The sequence below is a fragment of the Hippoglossus stenolepis genome, chromosome 1, assembly GCF_022539355.2.
Source record: "Hippoglossus stenolepis isolate QCI-W04-F060 chromosome 1, HSTE1.2, whole genome shotgun sequence".
Taxonomy (NCBI): domain Eukaryota; kingdom Metazoa; phylum Chordata; class Actinopteri; order Pleuronectiformes; family Pleuronectidae; genus Hippoglossus; species Hippoglossus stenolepis.
Window position 1 is genome coordinate 13,820,135 of NC_061483.1, and position 25,373 is coordinate 13,845,507.

General features: G+C 41.4%; 2 protein-coding genes across 2 annotated transcripts; one reads left to right on the forward strand and one right to left on the reverse strand.

Annotated features, from left to right (window-relative positions):
- The first annotated feature begins 7,117 nt into the window (after positions 1-7,117).
- On the forward strand, positions 7,118-15,207 carry ctr9 (CTR9 homolog, Paf1/RNA polymerase II complex component). Its single transcript, XM_035151543.2, has 23 exons — positions 7,118-7,280; positions 8,530-8,628; positions 8,761-9,000; positions 9,089-9,206; positions 9,288-9,377; positions 9,776-10,032; positions 10,131-10,238; positions 10,328-10,564; positions 10,650-10,868; positions 11,096-11,279; positions 11,372-11,460; positions 11,566-11,751; positions 12,259-12,346; positions 12,438-12,586; positions 12,669-12,785; positions 12,877-13,022; positions 13,108-13,179; positions 13,378-13,513; positions 13,637-13,786; positions 13,881-14,023; positions 14,114-14,192; positions 14,284-14,396; positions 14,475-15,207. The coding sequence occupies exons 1-23, from the start codon at positions 7,236-7,238 to the stop codon at positions 14,872-14,874; spliced, it is 3,465 nt and encodes a 1,154-aa protein (XP_035007434.1). The 5' UTR covers positions 7,118-7,235; the 3' UTR covers positions 14,875-15,207.
- A 969-nt stretch (positions 15,208-16,176) lies between these two features.
- eif4g2a (eukaryotic translation initiation factor 4, gamma 2a) lies at positions 16,177-22,642 on the reverse strand. The gene is made up of 19 exons (XM_035151555.2): positions 22,535-22,642; positions 21,501-21,626; positions 21,245-21,347; positions 21,028-21,159; positions 20,884-20,950; positions 20,638-20,789; positions 20,413-20,523; positions 20,139-20,321; positions 19,894-20,032; positions 19,636-19,799; positions 19,445-19,552; positions 19,201-19,311; positions 19,017-19,121; positions 18,699-18,914; positions 18,343-18,601; positions 18,026-18,230; positions 17,717-17,925; positions 17,482-17,603; positions 16,177-17,297 (listed from the first exon to the last, which is right to left on the reverse strand). Exons 6-19 carry the CDS (start codon positions 20,719-20,721, stop codon positions 17,232-17,234), a joined length of 2,082 nt encoding a protein of 693 aa, XP_035007446.1. The 5' UTR covers positions 20,722-20,789; positions 20,884-20,950; positions 21,028-21,159; positions 21,245-21,347; positions 21,501-21,626; positions 22,535-22,642; the 3' UTR covers positions 16,177-17,231.
- Positions 22,643-25,373: the final 2,731 nt, after the last annotated feature.

Sequence of the window (25,373 nt, forward strand, 5' to 3'; positions counted from 1 at the left end):
CTCTCTCAGTGCTGGTCCCTTTGTCAATGTGACAAACTCCACTGCTGTTTTTTTGCTCAGAGACACACTCCAGTGCAGATCTGAGAGAGACTTGCAGGTGGCAGACCTGCTCCTTCATATCACTGATTGTCTTCTCCGCTCGCTGGAGCTTCTCTTGCGTCTCAGAGAGCTCCTGGGTCGACTGGGTCTCCTTGGTGCGGGCCTTAGCCTGCTCCACGCTGAGGGCTCTCCACCAGTTCACCACTGCCACCTTCTTCCCATCCTGGTTCTGAGTCGGGCTCCCCGTCTGGTTTTGCTTTTGCTCCTTCTCCCAGGCTCTCCTCCGCTCCTCCACCTTCTCCCCTCTCTCCTCCCACACACATTTCTGCAGCTCCAGCTCCTGCAGCCTGAAACCACCACCACAGCTTTATAAACATCTCTTTTACACACTGTTATGTCTGTAGTGTGTGTGATACCAAGGGGTACTAAAACTGCACTTATGCCTGTTACAGTCTTACACACATCAGATAGTAACTCCAGTTGGTTGCATAACGGAGATGCCTATAAAAACACTGTCAAAACCAGATACCATTTTTATTAGCTAGAGGAAGCATAGGAACAGAGACTAACATCAACTGATTCCAGGCCGTTACCATAAGAGGAGAAAGGGAGGTAAAAATCTCACATACACATTGACAAGCTGCTGCTTGATGCTTGCCTGTTGCTGCTGGCGATGAGGAAAAGGCCTCTCCTGTGTTTCTATAGGAGAGGGGTCCTGTGTGTGAGAGATGAAACACCAGAGATAAGACAGAATTATACATCTGCATGTGAATGCATGTAGTAATTAACGTCCTTTGGTGAACATCTGCGGCCTCCTCACCCACTCTGGATACTTATTCTGCAGGAGATGAGCTATTTCCGTGCTCTTGATCCTGTGAATGATGCTCTGAATATCATCTGTGTGCGTGTGGAGGGATGGGAGGCCTATGTCGTCCAGAGCTCTGTGATGCTGTAGCAGACAAATAAAACAACATTAAAAACAGATGATCAGTCACCATGATAAAATAACCTGTAGAAGAAGATCATTTCCCACCTGCGGCATATCCTGCATCTCACTCTGCAGGGAGCGGTGGTTCGGAGGATCTCGACTGTAGAGGCTCTGAGGACTGATGCAGTGCCGGTCATACCTGTCGGAAACCAGCAGGAGGAATCCACATTCAACACTTGACTCATACATATTTGGTGAATAAAAACATTAGTCTTACCTCAGAAGAACTTGGTGTGAATGCTCCTGCAACCTCATCAGCTCGGACTGCAGATCCTGCGACGTCAACAGAATACAGGTACATTAAAAACCATGAAATAAAATATAAACACATGCAAATAAGTTCTGAAATAATGTTTATATATAAAGGCTGATATTAGTGTTGTCACATTACATTTTCTTTTGTGCTACATGAATAAAGTTGACATTGACATTTTCAGAGTGATCCATTGTTTAGCTTAAGCTAAACACATTACAGTTACATTTGGTTTCTTCTTGTGATTCAACTTGATGCGACGTGACCATTCTAGCTTCAACATAAAATGTCAAACAATGATAAAATCTAAGCAAAACTCTCTCAAGTTAATATGCATGTTTTATTTGTTTCATGACAGTGTCACACGAACCATGATCCTGTTGTGATTCTCCAGGTGAGAGTTCTTCATCTTATCCATCAGAATGTCTTTCTACACAGTCACATTTGGAAATAAAGTTAGAAAAAAAACAAAATCTAAATCAAAACATAAACATGACAGTTTTCTTCATTGCTGTGATGGACCAACCTTTGTGATTTCTCTGTCCCTCAGCGTCAACATAACCAGGGTCTCCTCAAATTCGGCCTGTGAACATTTATATGTTTAAAGCTCAGTGGAAAGTCGTCATGGAGACAAACACATGATGAGAGTTTCACTGGTGTGTTTCTACCCTCAGCTCAGCGTTGACCTTCCTCAGTTTGTTGATGCTCTCTTCACAACACGTCCTTTCAAAGGTGAGTTTTTCATTCTGTGTGGACACAAGGAGATTTCTGCTGCATGAAATGAACATTAGTTTTCTAAAGAAAACCTGTATGTGGATTTAGATTTAAAAGGTCCAGTGTGTAAGATTTAGGTGAAAATGATCTATTGGCAAAAATTTTATGTAAAATAATCGTAGTGATGTTTTCATTAGTGTGTCATCACCTAAATTGTATGAATTGTTGTTTCCTTTACACTAGAATGGGCCCTTTATATTTATATATTTTATATTTACAGCGGGAGTGGGTCCTCTCTACGGAGGTCACCATGTTTGTTACAGTAGCCCAGACTGGACAAACTAAACACCTTTTGAGTTTTATGACACCTGAAGGCTGCCACAGGTTCTCTCTCATGTTTGGAAGGGGAGGGTGAGGTGAGGGTCATTCAGCTGCAATATGCAACTTCACCACTAGATGTCACAAAATTCTACACCGAGCCTTTAAGATCAACATTACCTTGTCTTCAAGCCTCATGATGTGAACCTTCAGACATTCAACTTCATTGCTCTGAAGAAGAATTAAGTATAAACAGTCACAATAAAGAATTCCATTGTACTTTCAAGCTTCATCCAGAGATCACTCAGTGTAAGATGTACCAGTTTGGTGCAGCTGGTCTGAGAGCGAGCGACTCTCTCCTGAGTCTCTTTAAACACACGACGGGTCTCCTCCAGTTCTTCTGTCAGGGATCTGACTCTCACTGTTGACCGCTGAGCACTGCACACACACGTAAAAAAAAAAACACTTATTCAGCAGGATGAACCTCTACTCTAATTCAAAATGTTTAGAGCAGAGATATTATTCTGGTTTTATTTGAATACGAACTAATGGAAAAGAAATAGTCAAACTTTAACCTTAACTAAAGTAGTTCAGCTTTCTTTATAATGTAGACTTTCTCTACCATGTCATTATCTTCTGGTCTCATTAGCAAATATTGTTTGGACGGATGCATGACTCGAAACATGAATGAATGTTACAAATGAACAAATAGAAAATAATGAAAATAAACCAAGTAACATCAGAATTACGTGACTCATATTTATTTTCAAAAGATCCCAGAACTATGTACATAAAACACATGTATGAACAGGAGAAGTAACACCTTCACTGTGTATGTTTAAAAAGTCAGAAACAAAAAGATGGGGCCCACTTAGTGAAGAGTGAGTCCGATCCTCAGTGCATTCTGATATTATTGATTTTACACTTAGCTAAATGTGAGGGGTAAAACTATGGGGACACACTTGTATAAAAAATTATCTTTTTCTTGCTCAGACTTAAACATCATTTTCACAGTCAATCTTTACTTGAGCTATCAATTGTTTTAGAAATTATAACTTTTTAAAATCCACACTTCTGCCTCTGATAAATCTCTTGTTGACTGTTGACTACTAGCAGCTAAAAGAAAATATGCCTCTTAGGTGACATGACAGGGATGTGTCACTTGTACATCCACCTGAATATGTCACCTATTGAGTGAGTGGGATCTAAGATTTTTGTTCCTCCAGCTCCTCTTGGTGATTATTTCGTAACGCAAAAGTGATAAAGGAAATAAAATTAAATAAAAATGAGATAATGATAGAATGACTGGGGTTAATCCGTCACCTGCTCAGCTTGGCTCGCAGCTCGGAGATCTCCAGAGTGAGCTGCAGGTTGACGTCTTCACACTGAGCCACCGTCCTCAGCAGGCCGCTGTTCTGCTCACTCAGTTTGTGGTGAGCGTTCTTCAGTTCGGCCACGGCGCCCAACAGGTCTTTTCCATCACTGCTACAGCAAAACAAACAGGTTTGCGGTGAGGAATGACAACACGTTGATTACAGGGAGTAAACAAATGCTCTGATTAAAGGACTGAAACCACGAACCAGGAACATTGGTGGTTCTCTGACGAGGCTGCTTTGCTTTGAGGGCATGGGAAATCCAGAGCTGCAAGAAAATCCGGTTCAGTGATTTGAAAAAACAAATGTGATTCAGATGTTTCTGAGAAGTCTGAACAAAACCGTGACATCCTACCGTTTACAGGCGCTTTAGAGGAGTCTGGTCGAGATACATGACCGCCATCTACATCAGTGCTGAAACACGGGAGAGGTCAGCGAGTTAGATCCCACAGCTCGTTTCATATTTACATTCATGAAAGGAGGAGTTTCTTCCAGATATTTTCTCTTCTTTCATTTCAACATTCAATCCACATTCACACTATTATTGCTGCCTGAAAAAAGATGTGTTGAAATAAGCACTGAGATCTCCTGCTTTAGTACAAAGAGAAGGAACAAAATGCTTCGACCATCCACAAGTTATAACCCTGTTATCCAGTATCAGTAAAAGTCCTGTATTCCCGATGCATATATTATTGGAAGGTTTTTAACAAAGCATTTGTATTGAAGCATCATTTAATGTTGTCAAAGCCAAGTTAATATGATTTTTACAATTTAATATACTGTTAAACAATCACAGATTGTGATAAGTTTTAAAGCTGAAAATCTCAATTTGAAAATCAGCTAGAAACTTAGTAAATGTAGTCGAGTAAAAGTGTAAAGTATCATCAAATGAAGTGCAAGTGCCTTAAAACACCTTTATTTAATGAGCTTCAGTCTCATATAGTGATTAACTTAATTGGAAGTTTAATCAATTTGAAAATAATCAGTTTAAACTACTGTGCAGCAAACTGTCTGCATACATATTTCTCCTTGACTTTTATGTTCATTTCTTTGTATATTCTCCAGGCTTTTATTGTTTGCTCTATTTTCCTTTTGTAACTTATTCAATTATTCTACTTTATCCTAAATGAATAATATCAACATCTGAAGGAGCCACTGGGCTCCAATGATTGATATTCAGATTCCAGTCTCCTTAATGGTGCACCAGGTTTATTATTCTCCAGATTGTTTTTATGTTAAGTGATGTATTGTTTGGCTGCGTTATAATTAATGGAATAATGGAATAATGGAAATGTGATACTGCAAATGTGTGGATATCTGGATTTAGAATGATCATGGCTAAATCAAAACAAAGTTCTGGTTTTGATGCTTAAACGTGTCTTTACACACTAAATGATGGCGACCAGGAGTTTTACTCTCACCTGTCCTGGCTGCACTGGGCGATCCACTCCCTCATGGTGGTGTGGAACGTCTCTCTAGTCACAAGTGGGTCCTGACTCTCCGGGTCGAGCAGCCGCTGCAGAGCAGACAGTCTGTCCTGCTCCGTACTCTGAGCTGTCATGTTCTGCAGGTACTGAATGATGGTGGAGGCCAACACCTCTCCTGAGGGCCAGAGAGAAGCAGGAATAAATGATTCAACTTCACATGTGATTGTTTTCATTTGTTTATGTTGAGCACGGCATGAGCTTGTGTACCTGAGTTGGAGGTGCTGCATGTGTTATACATGATGTCAAGGAGTTCCTGCTCAGAGAATCCACCCGTGTCTTTTTTGTCCTCAAGCATGTCCCTCGTCCCACTGCCGGGGGACTCCCACACTTCACATGTAGAGAGAATGTTTAATTTAAATTCACACACAGGAAGAAAACATGTCAAGGTTCATATGCAGCATGTAGTGTTTGTATTGGAGCAAGGTAACTCCAGCATGTACCATCGTTGTTGTCTGACATTGTCCCTGTTTCTCCTGATTCTCTGGACGGACACGTTCCTACATCACCTGATTATTTAACAAACATCAAATACGTCTTTACCTCTAGAAACACAGATACATATTAAAATGTTTGAAATGTGCAGTGAGACGTCTCTGATATAAGTGGCTCGTGCTTACATGTACGCAGTGGGATCTACTCAGAGGACAACATCTTCTTACTGTCATCTCACACTGAGGGGGACAATGTGACATTAATTGACTCTGACGGACCTGATGACAACACAATGTTAAAATTATAAAACACAACTAAACTAGATCTCAACTACTCAAAAATCACATGTAATGGGTTTAATATACAATGACAACAGTGTTCCATCTTCAGTTATTTCTTTAAGGAGAAACAAGTCATTAAAATGAATTCTTACTTCTCAGTTCCGGATAGTTCTTCTGAAAAACAACAACAATATTGTCAAATGTTAAAGGAGGATCTTCATTTTCATTAGTGTAGTTTTTCTTGTCCTCCTCTGATTCACTGCGATGTTGAAACAAGTCCTCAAGATGCTCTCGTGTGTTTTTTCTTCTGCTTCACATCAAAACCAGCTGACATCCTGCAGCCCCCCATCATTCCCCACCTCAACCCACCTCAAAATGCTGCCCTGCAGAGGTCTGTGACAATGATGCACTACATGGATTTCAATTGAAATTCACTGGTTTAACATATGAAATGCTCCGTCTGCTGAGCATTTTTTTGTAAATCTCCTTTGCCAGGCAATATGTGCAAGGGCAAATAAAATAAAATATTTATCAATCTGTTAAAAAAAATATATAATATGCTACTGAATATCATGATGTTTATATTACCAAACCACAAAAAAGGTTTCTGCAGATGCAATGGAGACCTTTTCATGTAAACGTTCTGATGTTAGTGTTGTCATTAATGCACTTAAGTGCAAATCTTTACACAATAAGAACTTACAGAACTTAAATTGATGTGGTTTATTGAACTACCAAACAATAAGACAAGTGCAGCTGAGGCGATCAGTCGAAACATTGTTTTGTAGAATGACTGAAAATCTATTTGCTATTGTCTATCGTTTAACTGATGTTTCATCAAATTTGAGGATTTGTTGCTTTTGCTGTAGCATCTCTCACTATTCTCAGAACTTTTACATGTTTAGAAAACAATAAGGAAAATGTTCCATATGGAAAATGAGTGTCAGTCTTATTAAAACAGGCCTTGGAGAAATGTACCTGCACCTCAACCAACTACAACAGTGCTGCTTGTTGGCCTAAATTACTGCACATTTACAAGTTAATAGTAAAGGCTAATGTGTAAGGATACACAGTTAGTGGGGATACTCGAGTGAATTTCAAACCTTTACTTTCAACTGATACTTACTTAAAAGTACCAATACTGCTGTGTACAACCAGCGTCGAGTCTTCATCTCCTGCAGGAACCACATCCTCACAATGTCCATTATTCTGTCCGGACACAATTTCGGTTGCACTCTCCCTTTATTTGTTTCCCATCGGAAGCATGAAGTAGCTGCCATCACAAATCGGACAGAAGAGTGTTATTTCCTGAAGTAAATCGAAGTCCAGGGGGATTCGCGGACCGTCAGGATGTCTCGCGGCTCCATCGAGATCCCTTTACGGGACACGGACGAGGTAAAACTCCGCTTGACTTGTTGTTTGAGGCGAAGCTCGCCGTGCTAACGCTGCTAGCCGTCAATGCTAACGCTAGCCACAATGAGCTAATGAACTGTGGCTCTCAGCGTGTGATGAAACGTAAACAGCAGAAAGGACAGATTCACTCCCATTATAAAACATTTGATCTGTTTACAAACGTGCGACTTGTTTTTCTGTCGTTTCCCGTGCAGAGTTAAGCCTTATATCCGGTTTAATTCAACAACATGTCTCAGCTGTGGTGTAGTAAGTTACAGCAGCGTTGTTACAGGTTTATTGAAGTTTTAAAAGACATTTACATTGTAGAAACATCCAGCTGTTGATTCATTCTGACGGTGATTCTTTGTCACGGTAAATTCAGCTTTGTGCAAAAGTTTCAGATATTCAAAATAAAGCCAAGATCCTTTAAAATGATCCAATTATCGATCAATTAACTTCTGTCAAAGTGCAGTAATCACATCAGTCTTTGGTGGGACCACCATTTACATTAACAACCACATGTGTCACTGAAGATCACTCTCACTACGTTTGGGGTCGTTGTTATGCTGCAAAATAAACTTTCAATCAGCCTTATTGATTTTAGCACACAATGGATACAAATCTGAATATCTATAAGTGCCTAAACGTTGTATTGCTTTATAATGAGAAATGTTTATGAAATGAACTTCACCTGTATGGATTTAGCTTTGTGGGCAGAATATTAGAAAAATCTCTCCAGAACAACAAAGTATAATTTAGTAGCATTTATGCCCCCTAGAAAAGTTGAGTGAAAACCTCTAAAACACATACAATATATAACACTGTTACACAGAACTGTTGTATTAGTCTATTAGTTTCAGCTAAGTGTGATATTGTGTGTTTTCTGTAAAATACATTTAAACAATGCATCAATTACCTGGAAAGGATTGTTAGTTTTGGTTAATTTAGTGAAGTAAGTAATTTACCAAACATGGTGTTTTATCATGTTGAGTGAAAAGTAATCTAGAAATCCAATAATGCCATAAAATGTTGTTGTGCATTGTTTTGCAACATCACCTTCTCTGGTGTAATAAACCCTGGAGATGTTAAAAGGAAAGTCAAACAGTTTAAATGTTTGCTGTTTAAATCGGATTTGATAGAATCTCACATGCATCATTGTGTTTCCTGTCCCTCATTCGTTACACTTAATGATACATGTGTTTTGTCAGACGTTGAAGCTTTATAACTTAACTTAATAAACTGCTCCTCGCAGGTTATCGAGCTTGACTTTGACCAGCTGCCCGAAGGAGATGAGGTCATCAGCATCCTGAAGCAGGAGCACACGCAGCTTCACATATGGATCGCTTTGGCGGTGAGTCAGTGCAGCTATCTCAGACTGCTGTTACATTATTATTGTAATGTACGCTAATAGCATCATAAATTCAAACATCAGACACGATCTAAGTAGAGCAACGTTGAAATCTGCCCATATGTCCTCTTTCAGCTGGAGTACTACAAGCAGGGCAAAACAGAAGATTTTGTCAAGCTTTTAGAGGCGGCTCGTATCGATGGAAACCTCGACTACAGAGACCATGAGAAAGACCAGATGACCTGTCTGGACACATTGGCAGCTTACTATGTCCAGCAAGCGCGTAAAGAGAAAAACAAAGATGCCAAGAAAGAGCTCATCACGCAGGCCACGCTGCTGTACACTATGGCAGACAAGATCATCATGTATGATCAGGTAAGCAAAATCCAAGTCAGAGCAGCTGATAATCAGCTATGGATCCAGTATTCTTACATTTTAAGTAACTCACTCTTGTGTCAACCAGAACCATTTGCTGGGAAGAGCCTGTTTCTGCCTGCTGGAAGGAGACAAGATGGACCAGGCCGATGCCCAGTTCCACTTTGTCCTCAATCAGTCCACCAACAACATCCCTGCTTTGCTCGGCAAGTTCAATATAAAAGAGACAGAGATTGATCTCGACCTCTGTGATTGACTGAAATAATCACACCATTGTTGTTCAACAGGTAAGGCTTGTATCTCCTTCAATAAAAAGGATTACAGGGGAGCGCTGGCATACTACAAAAAGGCTCTACGTACAAACCCCGGCTGCCCAGGTAAACAAGTCACATGACAACAATTCTGCTGCTTTCTTTTATTAATATGTGGAAGTAAAAACATCTGGTAACATGAATATTTTTGCCAAAGGTGGTTAAAAAGAGCTGTTGGAAAAAAAAAAAAACATTACAATAGGGCATCTCCTGGCCATTTGCAATGTTTTTTGGGGGGATAAATGACTTAATGGTAAATTCATGTGGATTGATTTTCTCTCTGTCAGCTAACAGATTAATTGATTCAGCTATACACTAAACATTTATGGACTGTATTTCTTTCTTTTTTTTATATATATATATTGATGCAGACCCACCTGCTATAGGTGATCGTGTATTTCTCATACAAAGTGATGCGTTGCAGATGATTCTTCATGTATCATTTATCTCTTCTGTCCAACCAGCGGAGGTGAGGCTGGGGATGGGTCACTGTTTCGTCAAGCTCAGCAAACTGGAGAAGGCTCGTTTGGCTTTCGGTCGAGCCTTGGAGCTCAATTCAAAGTGCGTGGGAGCTCTTGTTGGTTTGGCGGTGTTAGAGCTCAACAGCAAGGAGGCCGACTCCATCAAGAACGGCGTGCAGCTCCTGTCGCGAGCGTACACCATCGACCCCAGCAACCCCATGGTGCTCAACCACCTCGCTAACCACTTCTTCTTCAAAAAGGTAATCACTTGATTATTGTCATTTGAAATCCTGACCCTAATTTAAACCATTTTCTTTCAACTCATGTTCACGCCTGTGTTGTTTGATCTTCCTTTCAGGACTACAGTAAAGTGCAGCATCTGGCCCTCCATGCTTTCCACAACACAGAAGTTGAAGCCATGCAGGCTGAGAGCTGCTACCAGTTAGCTCGCTCGTTTCACGTGCAGGTAAGATTCAGACCAACCCTTTTACCAGCACAACAATAATTTACTATGTCAATACTTAACATTTCTCATATCTCTGCTTTTTTCTTCAGGAGGATTACGACCAAGCCTTTCAGTATTACTACCAGGCCACTCAGTTTGCCTCGTCCACCTTTGTGTTGCCCTTTTTCGGGCTGGGACAGATGTACGTGTACCGAAGAGACAAAGAAAATGCAGCACAGTGCTTTGAAAAGGTTTTGAAGGCCTACCCCAACAACTATGAAACTATGAAAATCCTGGGGTCTCTCTATGCAACATCTGACGATCAGGAAAAGAGAGACATCGCCAAAGTACGTATCCTCTTTTGCCACATGTCTTTGTGAATGTCATTTTAGGGACAGTTTTTACATGGATGTCGCTGTTTTCTTGCTCTAGGGTCACTTGAAGAAGGTAACAGAGCAGTACCCAGATGATGTGGAGGCGTGGATCGAGCTAGCGCAGATCCTGGAGCAGACCGACATCCAGGGAGCGCTGTCCGCTTATGGCACAGCCACACGCATCCTGCAGGAGAAGGTGCAGGCCGATGTTCCTCCTGAGATCCTCAACAACCTGGGAGCTCTTCACTTCCGACTGGGCAACCTGGGAGAGGCCAAGGTAGCTAACAACATACAAAAACCTGATGTCATAAAATAGCCACATTTACTAGATGATTCAGCAACTGATATCACATTGAAAACAGTGGAAGTTGATTGGATAGAAAGTCCAATAACATGTTTTCTTCACTGTCATATTCAATTATCATGAAGCATTTAGAAGACTGTATAGTTAGCATCAATACCAGTGGCATTTCAAGGTTGGGGCTTATGTCTTCTCTCCTACAGAAATATTTCCTGGCATCTCTGGAACGGGCCAAAGCTGAGGGAGAGCATGACGAGCATTACTACAACGCCATTTCTGTCACCACCTCCTACAATCTGGCCCGTCTGTATGAGGCTATGTGTGAATTCCACGAAGCTGAGAAACTCTACAAAAACATCCTCAGGGAGCATCCTAACTATGTGGACTGTAAGCATGACACACGACGGAGTATAAAGTGTGAGACCATGAAGACTAAAGGCTGGTGTTCTAGAATATCATTTAAATCTTGTGGTTTGTAGGTTACTTGCGTCTTGGAGCGATGGCTCGTGACAAAGGAAACTTTTACGAAGCTTCTGACTGGTTCAAAGAAGCCCTGCAAATTAATCAGGTACTTCTTCTTCTGCTCTTTCTTGGTTTTCCAATGCAGGTGTGTGAATATTGTAACATCCGTAGATAAAGTCTCATTATCTGATGTCGGCTGTGTTTGGTGCAGGATCACCCGGACGCTTGGTCCCTGATAGGAAACCTTCACTTGGCCAAACAGGAGTGGGGACCGGGCCAGAAGAAGTTTGAGCGTATCCTGAAGCAGCCGTCCACACAGAATGACACCTACTCCATGCTGGCTCTGGGCAACGTGTGGCTGCAGACGCTGCACCAGCCGACCAGAGACCGTGAAAAGGTGCAGACAGATTTTTTGAAGCAAATTGAAAGAGAGAAATGACCGACAGTGCAGTTAAACATGTGTACAACACTTTGTTGAATGCTGTTGGAGCATATTTGTTCTGTTAAGTAAAATGGATTTTCAAGGTGGTGATTATCCATACATCGGCACCTGACTGTGACTTGTACTTAAATCATAGGTTTTATATAAAGATGGATGGTGTTTTGTATTTTTCAGCGGACATTGTGACAACAAAGAGAGCGTGTGATGGGATCAACCTGACACATCTCATCTCGTATTGTCAATGTAGTTAATAGATCACTGTCACAACAGTTGCCTCAATCTTTAAATCACCGGCTGAGTCCTTACTGTGACATGTAGCACCACTGTTTGCTTTCTCTGCTATGTAATGAATTTATGTTGTTGATAAAGGTGCTCTCTGCTTTAGTCTCAGTGATAAAACACAGCGTGTGTGAAGGAAACAGTAGATCCTTAAATGGAGCATCTGTGTTTTTGTCTTGACAGGAAAAGAGACACCAGGATCGAGCTCTGGCGATTTACAAACAAGTCCTGCGAAACGATGCCAAGAACCTGTATGCTGCCAATGGCATTGGTCTGCACTGCTCTATAACTTCTTTTAATATCTGGTGTGTTCATCAAACTGTCTACGTCAGACACATTAACCATATAATTGTTTTATCCAGGTGCTGTTCTTGCTCACAAGGGCTTCTTCCGAGAGGCTCGTGATGTGTTTGCTCAGGTGAGAGAGGCCACAGCAGACATCAGCGACGTTTGGCTGAACCTGGCTCACATCTATGTCGAACAGAAGCAGTACATCAGCGCTGTGCAGATGGTAAGGGCCTCATTTGTGACAACCTCTTGGAAGTGCCTGTCTTCTGTGTTTGTACAGTGAAGTACTTTGATCTTCTCCACAGTATGAGAACTGCCTGAAGAAATTTTACAAGTATCAGAACACTGAGGTGCTGCTGTACCTGGCAAGGGCGCTCTTCAAATGTGGAAAACTCCACGAGTGCAAGCAGATGCTACTGAAGGTAACATGAAGGAAGAAAATTTAATAATTTGATTTTATTCTACAGTGTGAGGAGAGTCTAATGTGGTCTTTTTTGACGCGTTTCCAACCAGGCCCGTCACGTGGCGCCCAGTGACACGGTGCTGATGTTCAATGTGGCCCTGGTGCTTCAGAGACTGGCCACTCTGGTGCTGAAAGATGAGAAGAGCAACCTGAAGGCTGTGCTCAGTGCTGTCAAAGAGCTCGAGCTGGCTCACAGGTACTGACATTAGACCTGATTGAGATTACTGATGCTCCTGGTGGTTCTCTGCTCAATCTCCTTTATCCTCCTCCTCCTCACACAGGTATTTCAGCTACCTCAGCAAAGCCGGAGATAAGATGAGGTTTGACCTCGCCCTTGCTGCGTCTGAGGCTAGGTCAGTATACATTTATCATCACACACTTGAGGTTTTTCTGTGCTTTCAATGCTATTCGAATTTAAACGTAAACATCAGCAGATAGTGATAGTTAATCAATATCTTCACCTATTTCTACGTTTAGATTATAGTGTTTTACATGGGGCATTAAGTGTGTGTTATAATATCACTGGGGGTACGTGTGTTGTGGGATTGTAGGCAGTGCTCTGACCTGCTGAGTCAGGCTCAGTACCACGTGGCAAGAGCCAGAAAGCAGGATGAGGAGGAGAAGGAGCTTCGGGCCAAACAGGAGCAGGAGAGGGACTATCTGCGCCAGCAGATGAGGAAAGAACAGGTACTTATTCTGCTGCCATCCAAAAAGAGAATAGCTCACCATGAGTAGCTTTCATGTTAAGCATGTTTTAAAGTTATGTGCTTCTTATTGATTGGTTGGTTTGTCACTTTCAAACCTGGTTAGGAGGACAAACGGAACAGAGAGGTAGAGGAACAGAAGAAGCTCCTGGAGCAGAGAGCTTTGTACGTGGAGAAAACCAAGGGCCTGCTCAGCTTTGCCGAGGGGTCGAAGGACATGGCCAAAGAAAAGAAGAAGGGAGGTGGTGGTGGACGTGTGAGTGTTAACACTGATAGCAAACTCATCATCAGACCCTTAAATTACACCGAATACGCTGTTTTTTTAAACTTGTTTTCTTTTTATCTCTCAGCGTAAGAAAGGTGACATGGATGAGTTTGTCAACGACGACTCTGACGAGGACCTGCCACTGAAGAAGAAGAAGAAGAGAAGGGGTGGAAGCGGCAGCGAGCAGGAGGAGGGTCAGGATGGAGACAAAAAGAGGAGGAGGAGGAGGTGAGTCTGCTGTAGTTAATGACAATGTGGTTTATTTTGACCGCAGTGCAAAGAGCGTAGATGCTAAGATCACGTTGTCTTGTGTTGCAGACCTGCTAGTGATGATGAGGATGGAGCATCTCGACCCAAGAAGCAGCGTAAACCCAAAGAACGCAGGAGGATCGAAAAGGTTCTTATTGATCTTTCTTTATCGTGCTCTTTTATCAATATTAAGTCATTTAAAAACATGTTTACTAACATCCATTATTTCTGGTTTTCAGAGCCAGCCTGAGCGTTTGCCACCATCTCTCAAAGGAAAGATCAAGTCTAAGGCCATAATCTCCTCCTCTGAATCATCTTCAGATGAGGATGGACTGAAAATAGCTGAAGAAAGGTAAAAAACATTGTGCTCAGAGTCAAACGCAAACATGTGCTGGAAACTGTCAATTGAATGGTGCACTTTCTCTGACAGACAACAAAGAGACAGTGGTTCAGGATCTGATGACGAGGGAGGCCACAAAAAGCGTATCGCTTCTGACAGTGACTCGGATGGAGGTAGGAACCAATCGGATGGAGGTAGGAACCAATCCGGCAGCGAGGCTGGCAGCCCTCGGCGCTCTGCGGGCTCGGGGGATGACGACTCTGGCAGCGACCGCCCAGTGAAGAAGAGGAGGGTGCAGCGCCAGTCCGACTCGGAGCAGTCAGACAACGAGAGCAAGAGGAGTCGGTCGGGATCAGATAATGAATCCCGGCCAGGTTCACCCGTCGCGGCATCAGACCGAGGATCTGAGGTGGGATCAGGAAACGAGGGCTCCCCTCGTCGCTCTGACAACGCCTCCGAACCTGAAGGCTCCAACAATGACAGCGACTAAATCTTTAAATCCCTCTTCAGGAATTGTTCCATGTAAAACTGTCCACATCTGCATTTTTATTTCTTTTTATAAGCAGGGATTTCTGTTGGTATTTCATGGAATTAGCCTAGAAAAGTGTAGGGTTTTTCCCCCCCGGCCTTTTGGCCATTTAATTCTCACGTCCACTGTAAATGTCTTTTCACAGATTCTGAGTTTTGTTAAACAGAAATGAAATTATTTGAAACCAACTAAAAGGTGTAAACATCTATTTTATATCTCATATAGTCAGACAAGACACCGGCTGAAAATGGGAAGATACACCAACAAAATGTGAAATAAAAAGAGAACAAAGAATTGTGGCATGTGCAGTTATTCTTCTTCTGCATCATTCCAGCATCAACTCAATAGATAAATACAACTTCTTAAGTGATTTCTGCTTGCTGCATTATCATTCTGTTTCCATCCATAACATTTGTGAAATGTCTCTGAATAAACTGGAGACAAAACAGCCACTTCAGCAACAGACAAACCATAATGAGCCACTTTTTCAGAGCAATTCAATCATTTGTCTTGTAAACCACACTGACATTTATTCTGAAACAAATAATTACCTCCAGGAAGGATATTCATCTCTGCTTTCATCAGGTTGTTAGTGGGATTATGGAAAAAATACTGAAGTGATTGTAATGGAACTTGTTGGAAGGGTAGGATGTGGGCTAATGAAGAACACATTAACATTTGATAGGGTTTCTAAAAAAAAAAAAGAGCTTGATGAAAAAAATTGGCACATTTCGGCAAATGACATCTACAACAATGTGGCATTTAGTGCAGCTTGATTATTAAACCGTAGCAGTTACACTCCAAGCGCCATTGTAGTGGAAAATGTGTAATCAGCTTCCTTTTAGAATTGTTTAGCATGGAAGTTGGGTACTTTCCACCGTTCATTCATAAAGACAAACAGGAGGCTTTTTGAGATAAATAAAGCATCTTTCTCCCAACATCTGCCTTTACTTTCCAAATAGACAAATGTCTTCAAGTCATGATGTAACATTTCCAGTTTAAATGTTCACATGTCCATATTCTACATTTATACTCTTTCCATTTTAAATCAAGCCTACTTAACCTGACCCATCTAATAAATATAATTTGAACAATGAGCTCCATTTGACCCAAAAAACATTAAGCTTGTATGGAACTAAACTAAACTCCAAACTATCAGATTTCACGAACTAATGTAGTCAGCTATTAAGTTTGTAAATTACTCAGGATTTAACCCACATTTCGAGACACCGAATCAAAAAATAAATCTTCAGGACAACAGAATTAACTGTTAACTTTATTTCAACCTTGAGCCGTAATTGTACACTAAACATGTCACACTTAAAATCCCGGTAGAACTCCAAAACCTTTTAAGTTTACACATACAGTACATTCTCGGTAATTCTGTGAAGATAAAAAGACCATTTAAAAACTCGACAAATATGGCAAACGGACTTAAAATTTCCACGCATGGTGGTGGTGAACATCTAGCACAGGAAACTAAGCTTTGGCTGCCTCAGTCCGGAAACGGAGACGTTCAAGTATAGTCTGAGATACGTTAGAGGTATATCCATATTAATTGATAAATTAAAAAAGTGAAGGCCACACAGATTCATTCCTAACAGCACAAAAGTTTCATACATAAAAAAAGCTCTTAATTCGTTAAGCTTAATGTGGGTTACTGAAATCACTGTGCAAATGAAAACAGACCATTGATGTTGCGGTCATCATTTCCTGCTTAAGATTTTGATTTGAGACAAAATGGTCTGATTTCAAGCACAGGAAAAGGATTCTGATCGATTGAATAAATCAGGGGAAAGTATTTTACTATTGCAACGACTCAAGATGTTGAGCGAAGTGCGTCTAAAAACTGATTAACAAATGCTGATAAAACACGGAGGAAGGTCTCTTTGCAGTACTTTAGAGCCTTTTCTCTTTTGTAAACAGTTTCGGCAGCACTTAGTGACTCCTGATAAAATGGGTCAGGTTTCGCGTCGATACGTTTTCTGCAAAATACCGCCTACTGTAAAAGAAACCAACCCAAGATGATTGAAATGTATAAAACATCAGCTGTAGGACATCAAATAAGAGAAATTAGAATGTAAAGCATAAATATGAGAAAGATGGTGATGCTGGCTTGATCTGACAAAGCATTTCATAGTGTAATGAACTGTAACAGTGGTTGAAAAATATAAAGGAGGGGGAAGGAGTTTGGAAGGGAGGGGGAAGGAGTTTGGGTGGGAGGGGGAAGAGCACATGAGACAACAAACTATTACAAAAAGTAAAAAAAAGAAAAGAAAATCATTGCATCCTGATAACACATGGCTTTGGCCTGTTCCTTAATAATCTTCATCCTCTGACTCCTCCTCTTCTGCAGTTTCCAGCCAGGTCAGCCACTGGTTCACCTGCAACGGCAACACAATATCTCCATTAGGCCAAGTTATTTATATGAGACCAACACACGGATGGTTTCTATGTAGAAGCTTTCGACAGCGAGTACAGGTACAGACAATTTTAAAAACTGATCTTATAGCCAGAATACTAGCTAGTTATTGCTGGGAACCATTTGAAAAACAATTAGAAATGTACCTGAAATAATGCTTTGCCCTTCCCTGGATACTCTTGGGTGACGTCTTCTTTCCATGAAAGGAAGGCTTCCTCTTCAATTATTTCCATGTCATAAAAGTTCACAAAGTAGCGCAGCAACATGCCTAAAAACAGGAGACAATCATTAGGCTTGTGAAAGCTTCTACACCAATGGTGCAGAACTTCTCTGCATTTAACAATCCACTTTAGCTGCTATGTGAACTACAAGTGTACGTACCTTTGGGGAACCCTTTGGTGTTGCAGTGGACCTGCAGGGCGTACAGAGCACCGACTTGGAGTTCGATGTGATCGTGCAGGAACTTTTGCATCACCGGTTTGAAAGACAGCAGCAGCTGCTTCTCCTCGTCCTGCTGTTCCTTGCTGGGTGCTGCAAGCTGCTCTTCATCGTCATCAGGGTTGGTCTCATAAGCAATGTACTGCAAGAAGCTGGGAGACAAGAGCACAATTAATATACTGTATTACTCCAGGAGCAAAATGTACCGTTTGGTGTTAAGACTAGCCAACACAGATTTCAATGCTGCTGTACCTGGTCATAAGGATGTTGACAAAGCCTTTGTCTGTGTGGAGTTTAGCAGAGATGTTGTCCTTGATCCACTTGTAGATGGACTGTGCGGAGGGATCTACTTGAATCTGTTTCAGCAGCTCCTTTTCCAGTTTCATCAGAGGGAACAAAAAGCTGAGACCTTTTCCCTCCAGAATCTCCAGCATTCTGTCCTTGTTTTGGTCACATTCTACAGGAGCATAAAAACAATAAATAAATCAGTTGACTCACATCAATAACTGTATCCATCATTAAAACTAAATTTCTCAATACAAAAGAGTCTAACTGATATATGGACGCACCGGGTAGCATCTTCTGCATGTTGACTTTGCTCAGCTGGAACAGGTCAGTCAGCCAGTCACGGTCCCTCAGTTTGACCATCTGCTGCAGACAGAGCAGGAAAAGGGGGAAATGTGCACCGTTCTCCAGGTGATGGGCCAAATCTGCAAGGCTGACCAAATCAGCGACGATGGCATGCGCTGCAAACTGGGCCAGGTAAGACTTCACCAGTGGGACTTCTTCCTCGATCTTGGGGCACTGGTCCAGGACACTCAGAACGGCCTGTTAAAAAAATATATACATTACAGTACAGAATAACCCAGACAGGGATGAAGTGAATAGTGTATATTGGTCAGATTTAAAAACAACCAACACTGACCTGCATCAGGTTTTCACCAGCGACGAGGCCCTCTGTGCAGAGTGCGTGAATCAGGGCGCTTGCTTGTTCCTTATCCTCATCTGACCGATCAAGGGACTGAACCACGATTTTATTCAGCATCTCAGACAAAAAATACTTGGGAGCTTTCATCTCCCTCACTGCATTCACTGCCTCATCGATGTTCTTGTTGTTCAGGTAGTCAGTCATCAGTGTCTCCTGAAATGAAGGGAACCATAAAGTTTAATGTGCTAGGAAACTACTAATGTGCTCAGTTCATTGTCCAGGAAGCAAGTGGAGAGTGAGCTGTGAGGCACGTACCGTCATTTTGTGCAACTCTTCCTTTGTTGGAGGAGCTTTTTTGATGGACTTTATGGGTTTTTCTTGAATCGGAAGTGGATTGGTCTTCAAGCCAAGCTGTGGAGACTACACAAAGAAAGCCAAATGAGTGCATGTTTCCCAGAGCCTTCATGTGCCTGATTTGTTTATAGAGTAAAAATGTTACCTGTCCGAGTGGTGAACCTTGGGCACTTTGGGGGATCATGGCCATGTGTGGCAGCATCTTCGGCGGTTGTTTTTTGCTCAAGATGAATGACTGTGCTGGCCTCAGACTGATCTGGAAGGAGGAAGACAACAAGGTTTATCACAATGACACGTTAGAATATTGCTGCACATCTGTAGACAAACGTAAAGAAAAGCCACAACTTAAGATTGAAAAATAATCTTTGCTGGAACAGAAAATCTTGTACCTCATCAGCATTGAGTTTTCCTTTCTTGCCGAATCGTGAAGACATTTCCTTAGACTGCATCTGCCCTGAGTGATTCTGCTTGTGGTTGAAGACCGGTGAACCCTGCCCCTGTGAGATTTCAAAACGTGAGCGTTAGCAATGTGTAGATTCACTGTGTAACAAAAACCTGACATTGACAATGTGGCATGTACCTGGTTAGGTTTTATGAACGGTTTGTTTCCTGCTTCAAACTGAGGCTGGTGTGAACCGTTGCCATTTCCGATGTGGCCGTTGTAAAGTGGGTTTGTGCGGTGACGTCCCATGGTAGGAGAGTAGTGGTCCTGAATGACTCCTGGACCTGTCCCAATGGTAATTCCTACCAAAAACAATTTGAAGTGAAAACACAGTTAGGACCAACTCCTCAATAATTGAACTTATCTTGTTGTTCAAGGTGGAATAAACGGACATACCAGGCATTTGTCCAAACATTTCAGCCAGTCCACCGAGAGTTTCCCTATCAAACTTCATCCTTGGCATAAAGGAAGAGTTGTCCATGAAGAACTCATTCCTCATTCCATCATTCGAATGTGGAATAAAAACGCCCAAATCCTGCAAAGAAAAGAGAACCTATGAGTACATGCAGACTATAGAAAACTAGACCACTTCAGTGTTGATCCTAAATCCTATTATGCTAAAATAAACCTGGTCGACTAACCTTTGCTGCCTCCTGACGAACTTGGTTGATCGTCTTTGGTCCGTTGTCAATATATGCCTTGCGTGGGACCCAGTTATTGGCTCGCAGCTCCACCATGTTCTGCAGCAGGAAACGAATCCTCGCTGGAAGTTCCTTGTTGTTCGTTATGGATCGCATGCGGCTAAAGTACTGATCTATCAAAGACTGGAAGGAGATTTTTTTGGGGTTATTTAGTGGAACAAAGGGATTTTAAAAAAGGGGCAACTATTTTCCAGTTTGCTTTTTAGGTGCTCACCCTAGCCTTGTCGTGATCAAGTTTAGGTCCCACTGTTTTCATTATCTGACAGAGGCATTCCAAATCTTCACCCATATCAGCAAGCTGGACTCTCTTCTTCTTTTCCAAAAGCTTGAAGAGAAATGAACATTTCATAAGAATTTTTCTCTTTTGTTCCGCACCACCTTAATACCAATAAGTTTATGATCAGACAAAATCATGTAAATGTTATTCGACAGAACTTACTGTTTTGATGCACTTGTGTAGAATCGATTCATGGATAAGGTTGAGTTTGCCAAGTTCACCGATGAATTTGATGTTGCCCAACATCTTATGCTTTGCAATAGCCCGCTGCTCCTCCTCTTCAGAAGTGAGTGGGCCATCGTGTTTTTCAAAGACTACAGAAAAAGAAAAAAAGAACAATCCATTAAAGACACGGCCAAGTTTGCAATTTTTTAATCTGACATCATTTATTAAATTCAATTGACTTACCTTCGACATTTCTAGCACGGTTCTCGAACTCATCTTGAAGCTTGGAGATGAGAAGCCTTCGGAAGGTCTGTAAAACAGAAGGTGTTCAGGTTTACACGTCCAGACTCTGCCATACCAATAAACTCCATTCTTAAAAACACTCACAGTATTCTGCTTTTGTGTTGCTTGATTTTCTGTTGTTGGTTCTTCAAAGTTTGGTGCATCCTCGGCTAAGCGTAGGCATAGTTGAGCATATAACTGGCTGTACTTGGGCTCCTCAAGGGCTTTGTCAACAATCTGAAAGCAGAGAAGATGACATATTGAAGGTTCATTTCAAAGGTTAAAGGATTAATAGATGAGCACACTTTAAGAAAATACTCACCAACAAGATGATTCCTTTCAAGACAAACTTTGTATCTACACCCACATTGAGGAGCTCCAGGCATAGTTTGTCAAACTTCTCAGGAGTCAGCTTATTCAATATGCTAAAATGCAGAGGAAAAAGGAAGAGTGGTTAAAAAAAAAATGTCATGCTTAAAATGACAAATATTTTTTTGTCAGATGGTACAATCATTCCTGAAATTATAATCTGCACTGTGCAAGATTTGTATCAAATATGGATTTAAATGGAAACTTACCCTCTCACTTTCCTAAAGATTACATCATTTAGTCCTTTGTTGTTTGAGGAGATTACCTCTCGTCTAGTGTTTCGAGAAGGGACCCATCTCTGAACGCTAGAACCTGAGGTTTTCCCCAGGAACTCGCTATAATGAACACAAAACAAAGCAAACGTTACAACAGAAATATATTTATCAGGAAAAAGCAAACATCAAATATCTAGCCCTGATTTTTGGTGTATAAGCTACACTGCAATGTCATTAAAATCTCACTGATTATAAAACATTTTATCAAGCAACTTTTGAGTTAGTGACAATGGGAGAAATGGCATGTTTTTCAGAGACTAATCACATTTCCAGCATCTGACATCAGTTGCTCTTCTGTTTCAAATCTCCAGTGATCAAGTCAATGTCTTCAAATAGGTTTTTTTCAGCCCAAAAGTTAACATGTTCATTTTAGTATTAGAAGTGATAAGAGGAAGCTTACCATGCCATTTTGAAGCAACTTTAACCGATTGTCAAAATAGTTGCTTATTGTTCCAATTATGTCAGTGCTACACAGATACCACCTGAGCCAGTCAAAGTGGAAGGTTAATTTAAAAAATAAAGTTGTAGAATGTTAATTGTTCAAATGAGGTTTCAGCCTAATAACATGACTAGCATCGTGTCAGAGTGTGGAGTCATATATCAGTGTGTTCAGACAGTAAAGACCCACTTTCCCCAGATGTGCTGACATAAAATAACGTGTGAGAAGGCAATTGAAGGCCAGTGAAGAAGCTTAAGGATTTAATATCTAACAAAGATTAGTGACCAAGTGTTCCAAGTGAAAGGAAAATTTGGAAAGTCACCTGTTGCCGACAGTCTTGGGATAGTGCTCAGGTGCACCCCCACCTTCTCCCCCTACACTGCGATACCAAAAGAATAAATCAATAAAAAGAAAAAGAAAGGAAAACTGTTTTAACTCATATGAAAATGTGAGCCCAAGTTTTTAAGTGAGCTATTTGAGAGGACTGTCTGTAAATAGTGAGTTCACCAAGCCTAATTAAGTGCAATACCTGAAACGAGAAGGACCCCCTGTTGCAACGACACTCTCCACTTTGGCGGCTTGACAAAGAATATCTGAAAAGAATAAATTTCTAGTTTTGGGGGTGGGAAAAGGGGTTCTGGAAAGAGACAGACACACAAATGTAATTTAATAAACATTTAACTTAGTTGTAGTTAAACCCTACCAAAGACATCTCAACTCCACATACATGTTACCTAGTATCTGTGTCACTCACATAATAATAAAGATGTGAAATCCAGTAAGGACAAGAGGGCCTACAATTAGTCACAAAGTGACTTGATTTAATTATTGTCAATTCCTCCTAAGAACATACAATAATAACTGCTAACCATCAAATGCATGGAAAGATGGGTTGACCCTTTAAAAAAAAAAACTAATATAATTAAGGTCCACATGAATGTTATGAAACAGATACCTGGAACAGGAAGATTAAAAAAAACTGAAATGTGATAAGAAACATTAACTAAGGCATGATTTTAGAATAAAACACGTGAAAGACATGTGAAAATGAGATGGAGGAGGTGAAGCCATCTTTAATCAGGTATTTAGACAGTGAAACCGAGGCTTCTGCAGGCGTGAAGGCCCGTGGATACCGTGATGTCATCGTCATCAGACACATTACAAACATGCGACAATAACGAATACGTTTTAATATGGTTTCATCTTTATTAACAGTTTGAATGATTTGATTGGAAACGATCAGCGCATGAGGGCCGGCACGTGGAAGTGAAACAGGGTTAGCTTAGCACACCGCGGTGGACGATCTGTGTCGACGTGTGTTTCCTAACCTCTGCTTTAACTCAGCAATAAACCACAACTCCTCCTCCTCTTCTTCCTCCTCCTCACGGTGACCTGGTTTACCTAACATTAACTATATCACCTACACGTAATCCCGGTCATTGAGGGCAGCGACGAAAAGGAAACTCCGGAAACAACCCGAGGGAGAGAAGCAGATTTCGACACAGGACCTGGATTACATGTGCGCTGGATTTATCCAGATCCGACGTCGGGGACATTATAATCCGATGTGCGATTTGAGTTAATTAACCTTCCGCAATCACTTCTGTTTACGCAAAATCATAGGTTTCGATCTCAATCGACGATAAATTTAATTTAGAAAACAGTTAAAAAACGTCATTTAAAATCCGGAAAATCCGTTTTTTAAAAAACCATAAATGTTCGTATTTATTTATTTAATCCGCACGAATCGATGTGGATTCAGATGTAAAAATGAGTCTGGGGAATATCGGGGGAAACAAACAGCTGATTTTATGAGGTCTTTGTTCAAACACCGGAAGTCCTCGCTGCGACGTCTGGATGAGGCTGCGAAGTAGGCCACCGGTAAGCTAATGCTAACGAGCTGTAAACAATTCTCAGAAACCGCACAAGGTTTCGACGAACAGGAAACAAATACATGTTCAGTTTATCTACACCAACAAAACCAACCGACGATACATCGTAATCTCAGATGTGTGATGCGTCGATTGGTACATGACAATCGACCTAAACGGAAAATCCACGCAGACAGGTCGGTTAGCTAACGTTAGCCGGGCACAGGGGAAAAAACAAAAAAAAAAAAAGAGGGGAAATAGCTACTCACCTTTACAAAGGGGACGTCAGCTTAGTTCTTGTCTTGGCAACCCAAGAGAAATAAATAAATAAAGATAGTACGAAAGAGAGAGAGCGGAAAATGTCGTGTTTAACCCTGAAAGGTTTTTTGTTTCAAAGGAGCAGCGACACGACGGATCAGATGTGGCAGCAGCTCCAGAGAGAACAGACACTGGCCGGCTACGTCACGTGAAGCTGTGCTTTGTATGGCGCCCGGCTCATACGTCATCATCCCTCCCCACTGATGTCACGACCGGCGGTGCTGCAAAAAAAATTGATAAGCACCGACAATTTCACAATTCAGACATGAGGCGTGATCACAGAACGTGAACCGGAGGTTATCTGAGTTTATCTGAGTTTATCCTCAGTTTTTAAAAGTCTTCGCTGGGGTTTCCGACGCACGCAGGGCCGGAAACACTTTCTCCGAGGCCCTGCGCGGAGGGGGGCGGGAGCATGATCGGGCCAATGATTAGAAAATTGGCCCAAATTTTGATCTTGATTGTTTTAGTTTATATTTAGCTCATTTGTTTTAAAGTTGTATTTTATCACACATTTTTTTCTTTTAGTATTGAAATCACCTCTGGCAGGGAACTATTATTGCAACATAATACTGAAAGCACGATCTATTGAAACCATCCATACACAGTTATTTTCTAGTTGATCAGTGTCTAAAAATATCCTCCAGATAATGAAAAACTCATATTTCTTTTCTGAATATAGGACAAGATGATTATTGTCCCTTGTACGTTTAAAGGTCTTCTGCATAAATCAAGTTACCAGCTACCAGGAGATGTTAGCAGGTGTTAGCGGACACCACCCGGATGTTAGGGACATGACTTCAGTTGTGCACCATCAAGTGTTTTGGCCTTGTAATCAATGATACAGGCCGAACTTCTGAGGCTAAAGGTAAATCTGACTGGCTACTGGCTTGTATGGCAGTACTATGAAAGCCATGTGGCCCTGCTCAGTAGATCAGGCATCATTACCTCTTTGCCTTTTTAAACTAAACACTGTATGTTCCCTTGTATGTTCTACCACACTAATGCCTACCACCAGTTGTAGTGAGCAGATTTTAGTGACCACCAGCGGATGTTAGAGACATATCTTCAGTTGTGCACCTTAGTGTCATAGGGTGTTTTGGCCTTTAAATCACAAGACACCCTCTTCTGAGGCAGGCCCAACACAGGTTGAGCAGATCTGGGTGCCTGTCCCTAGCATCC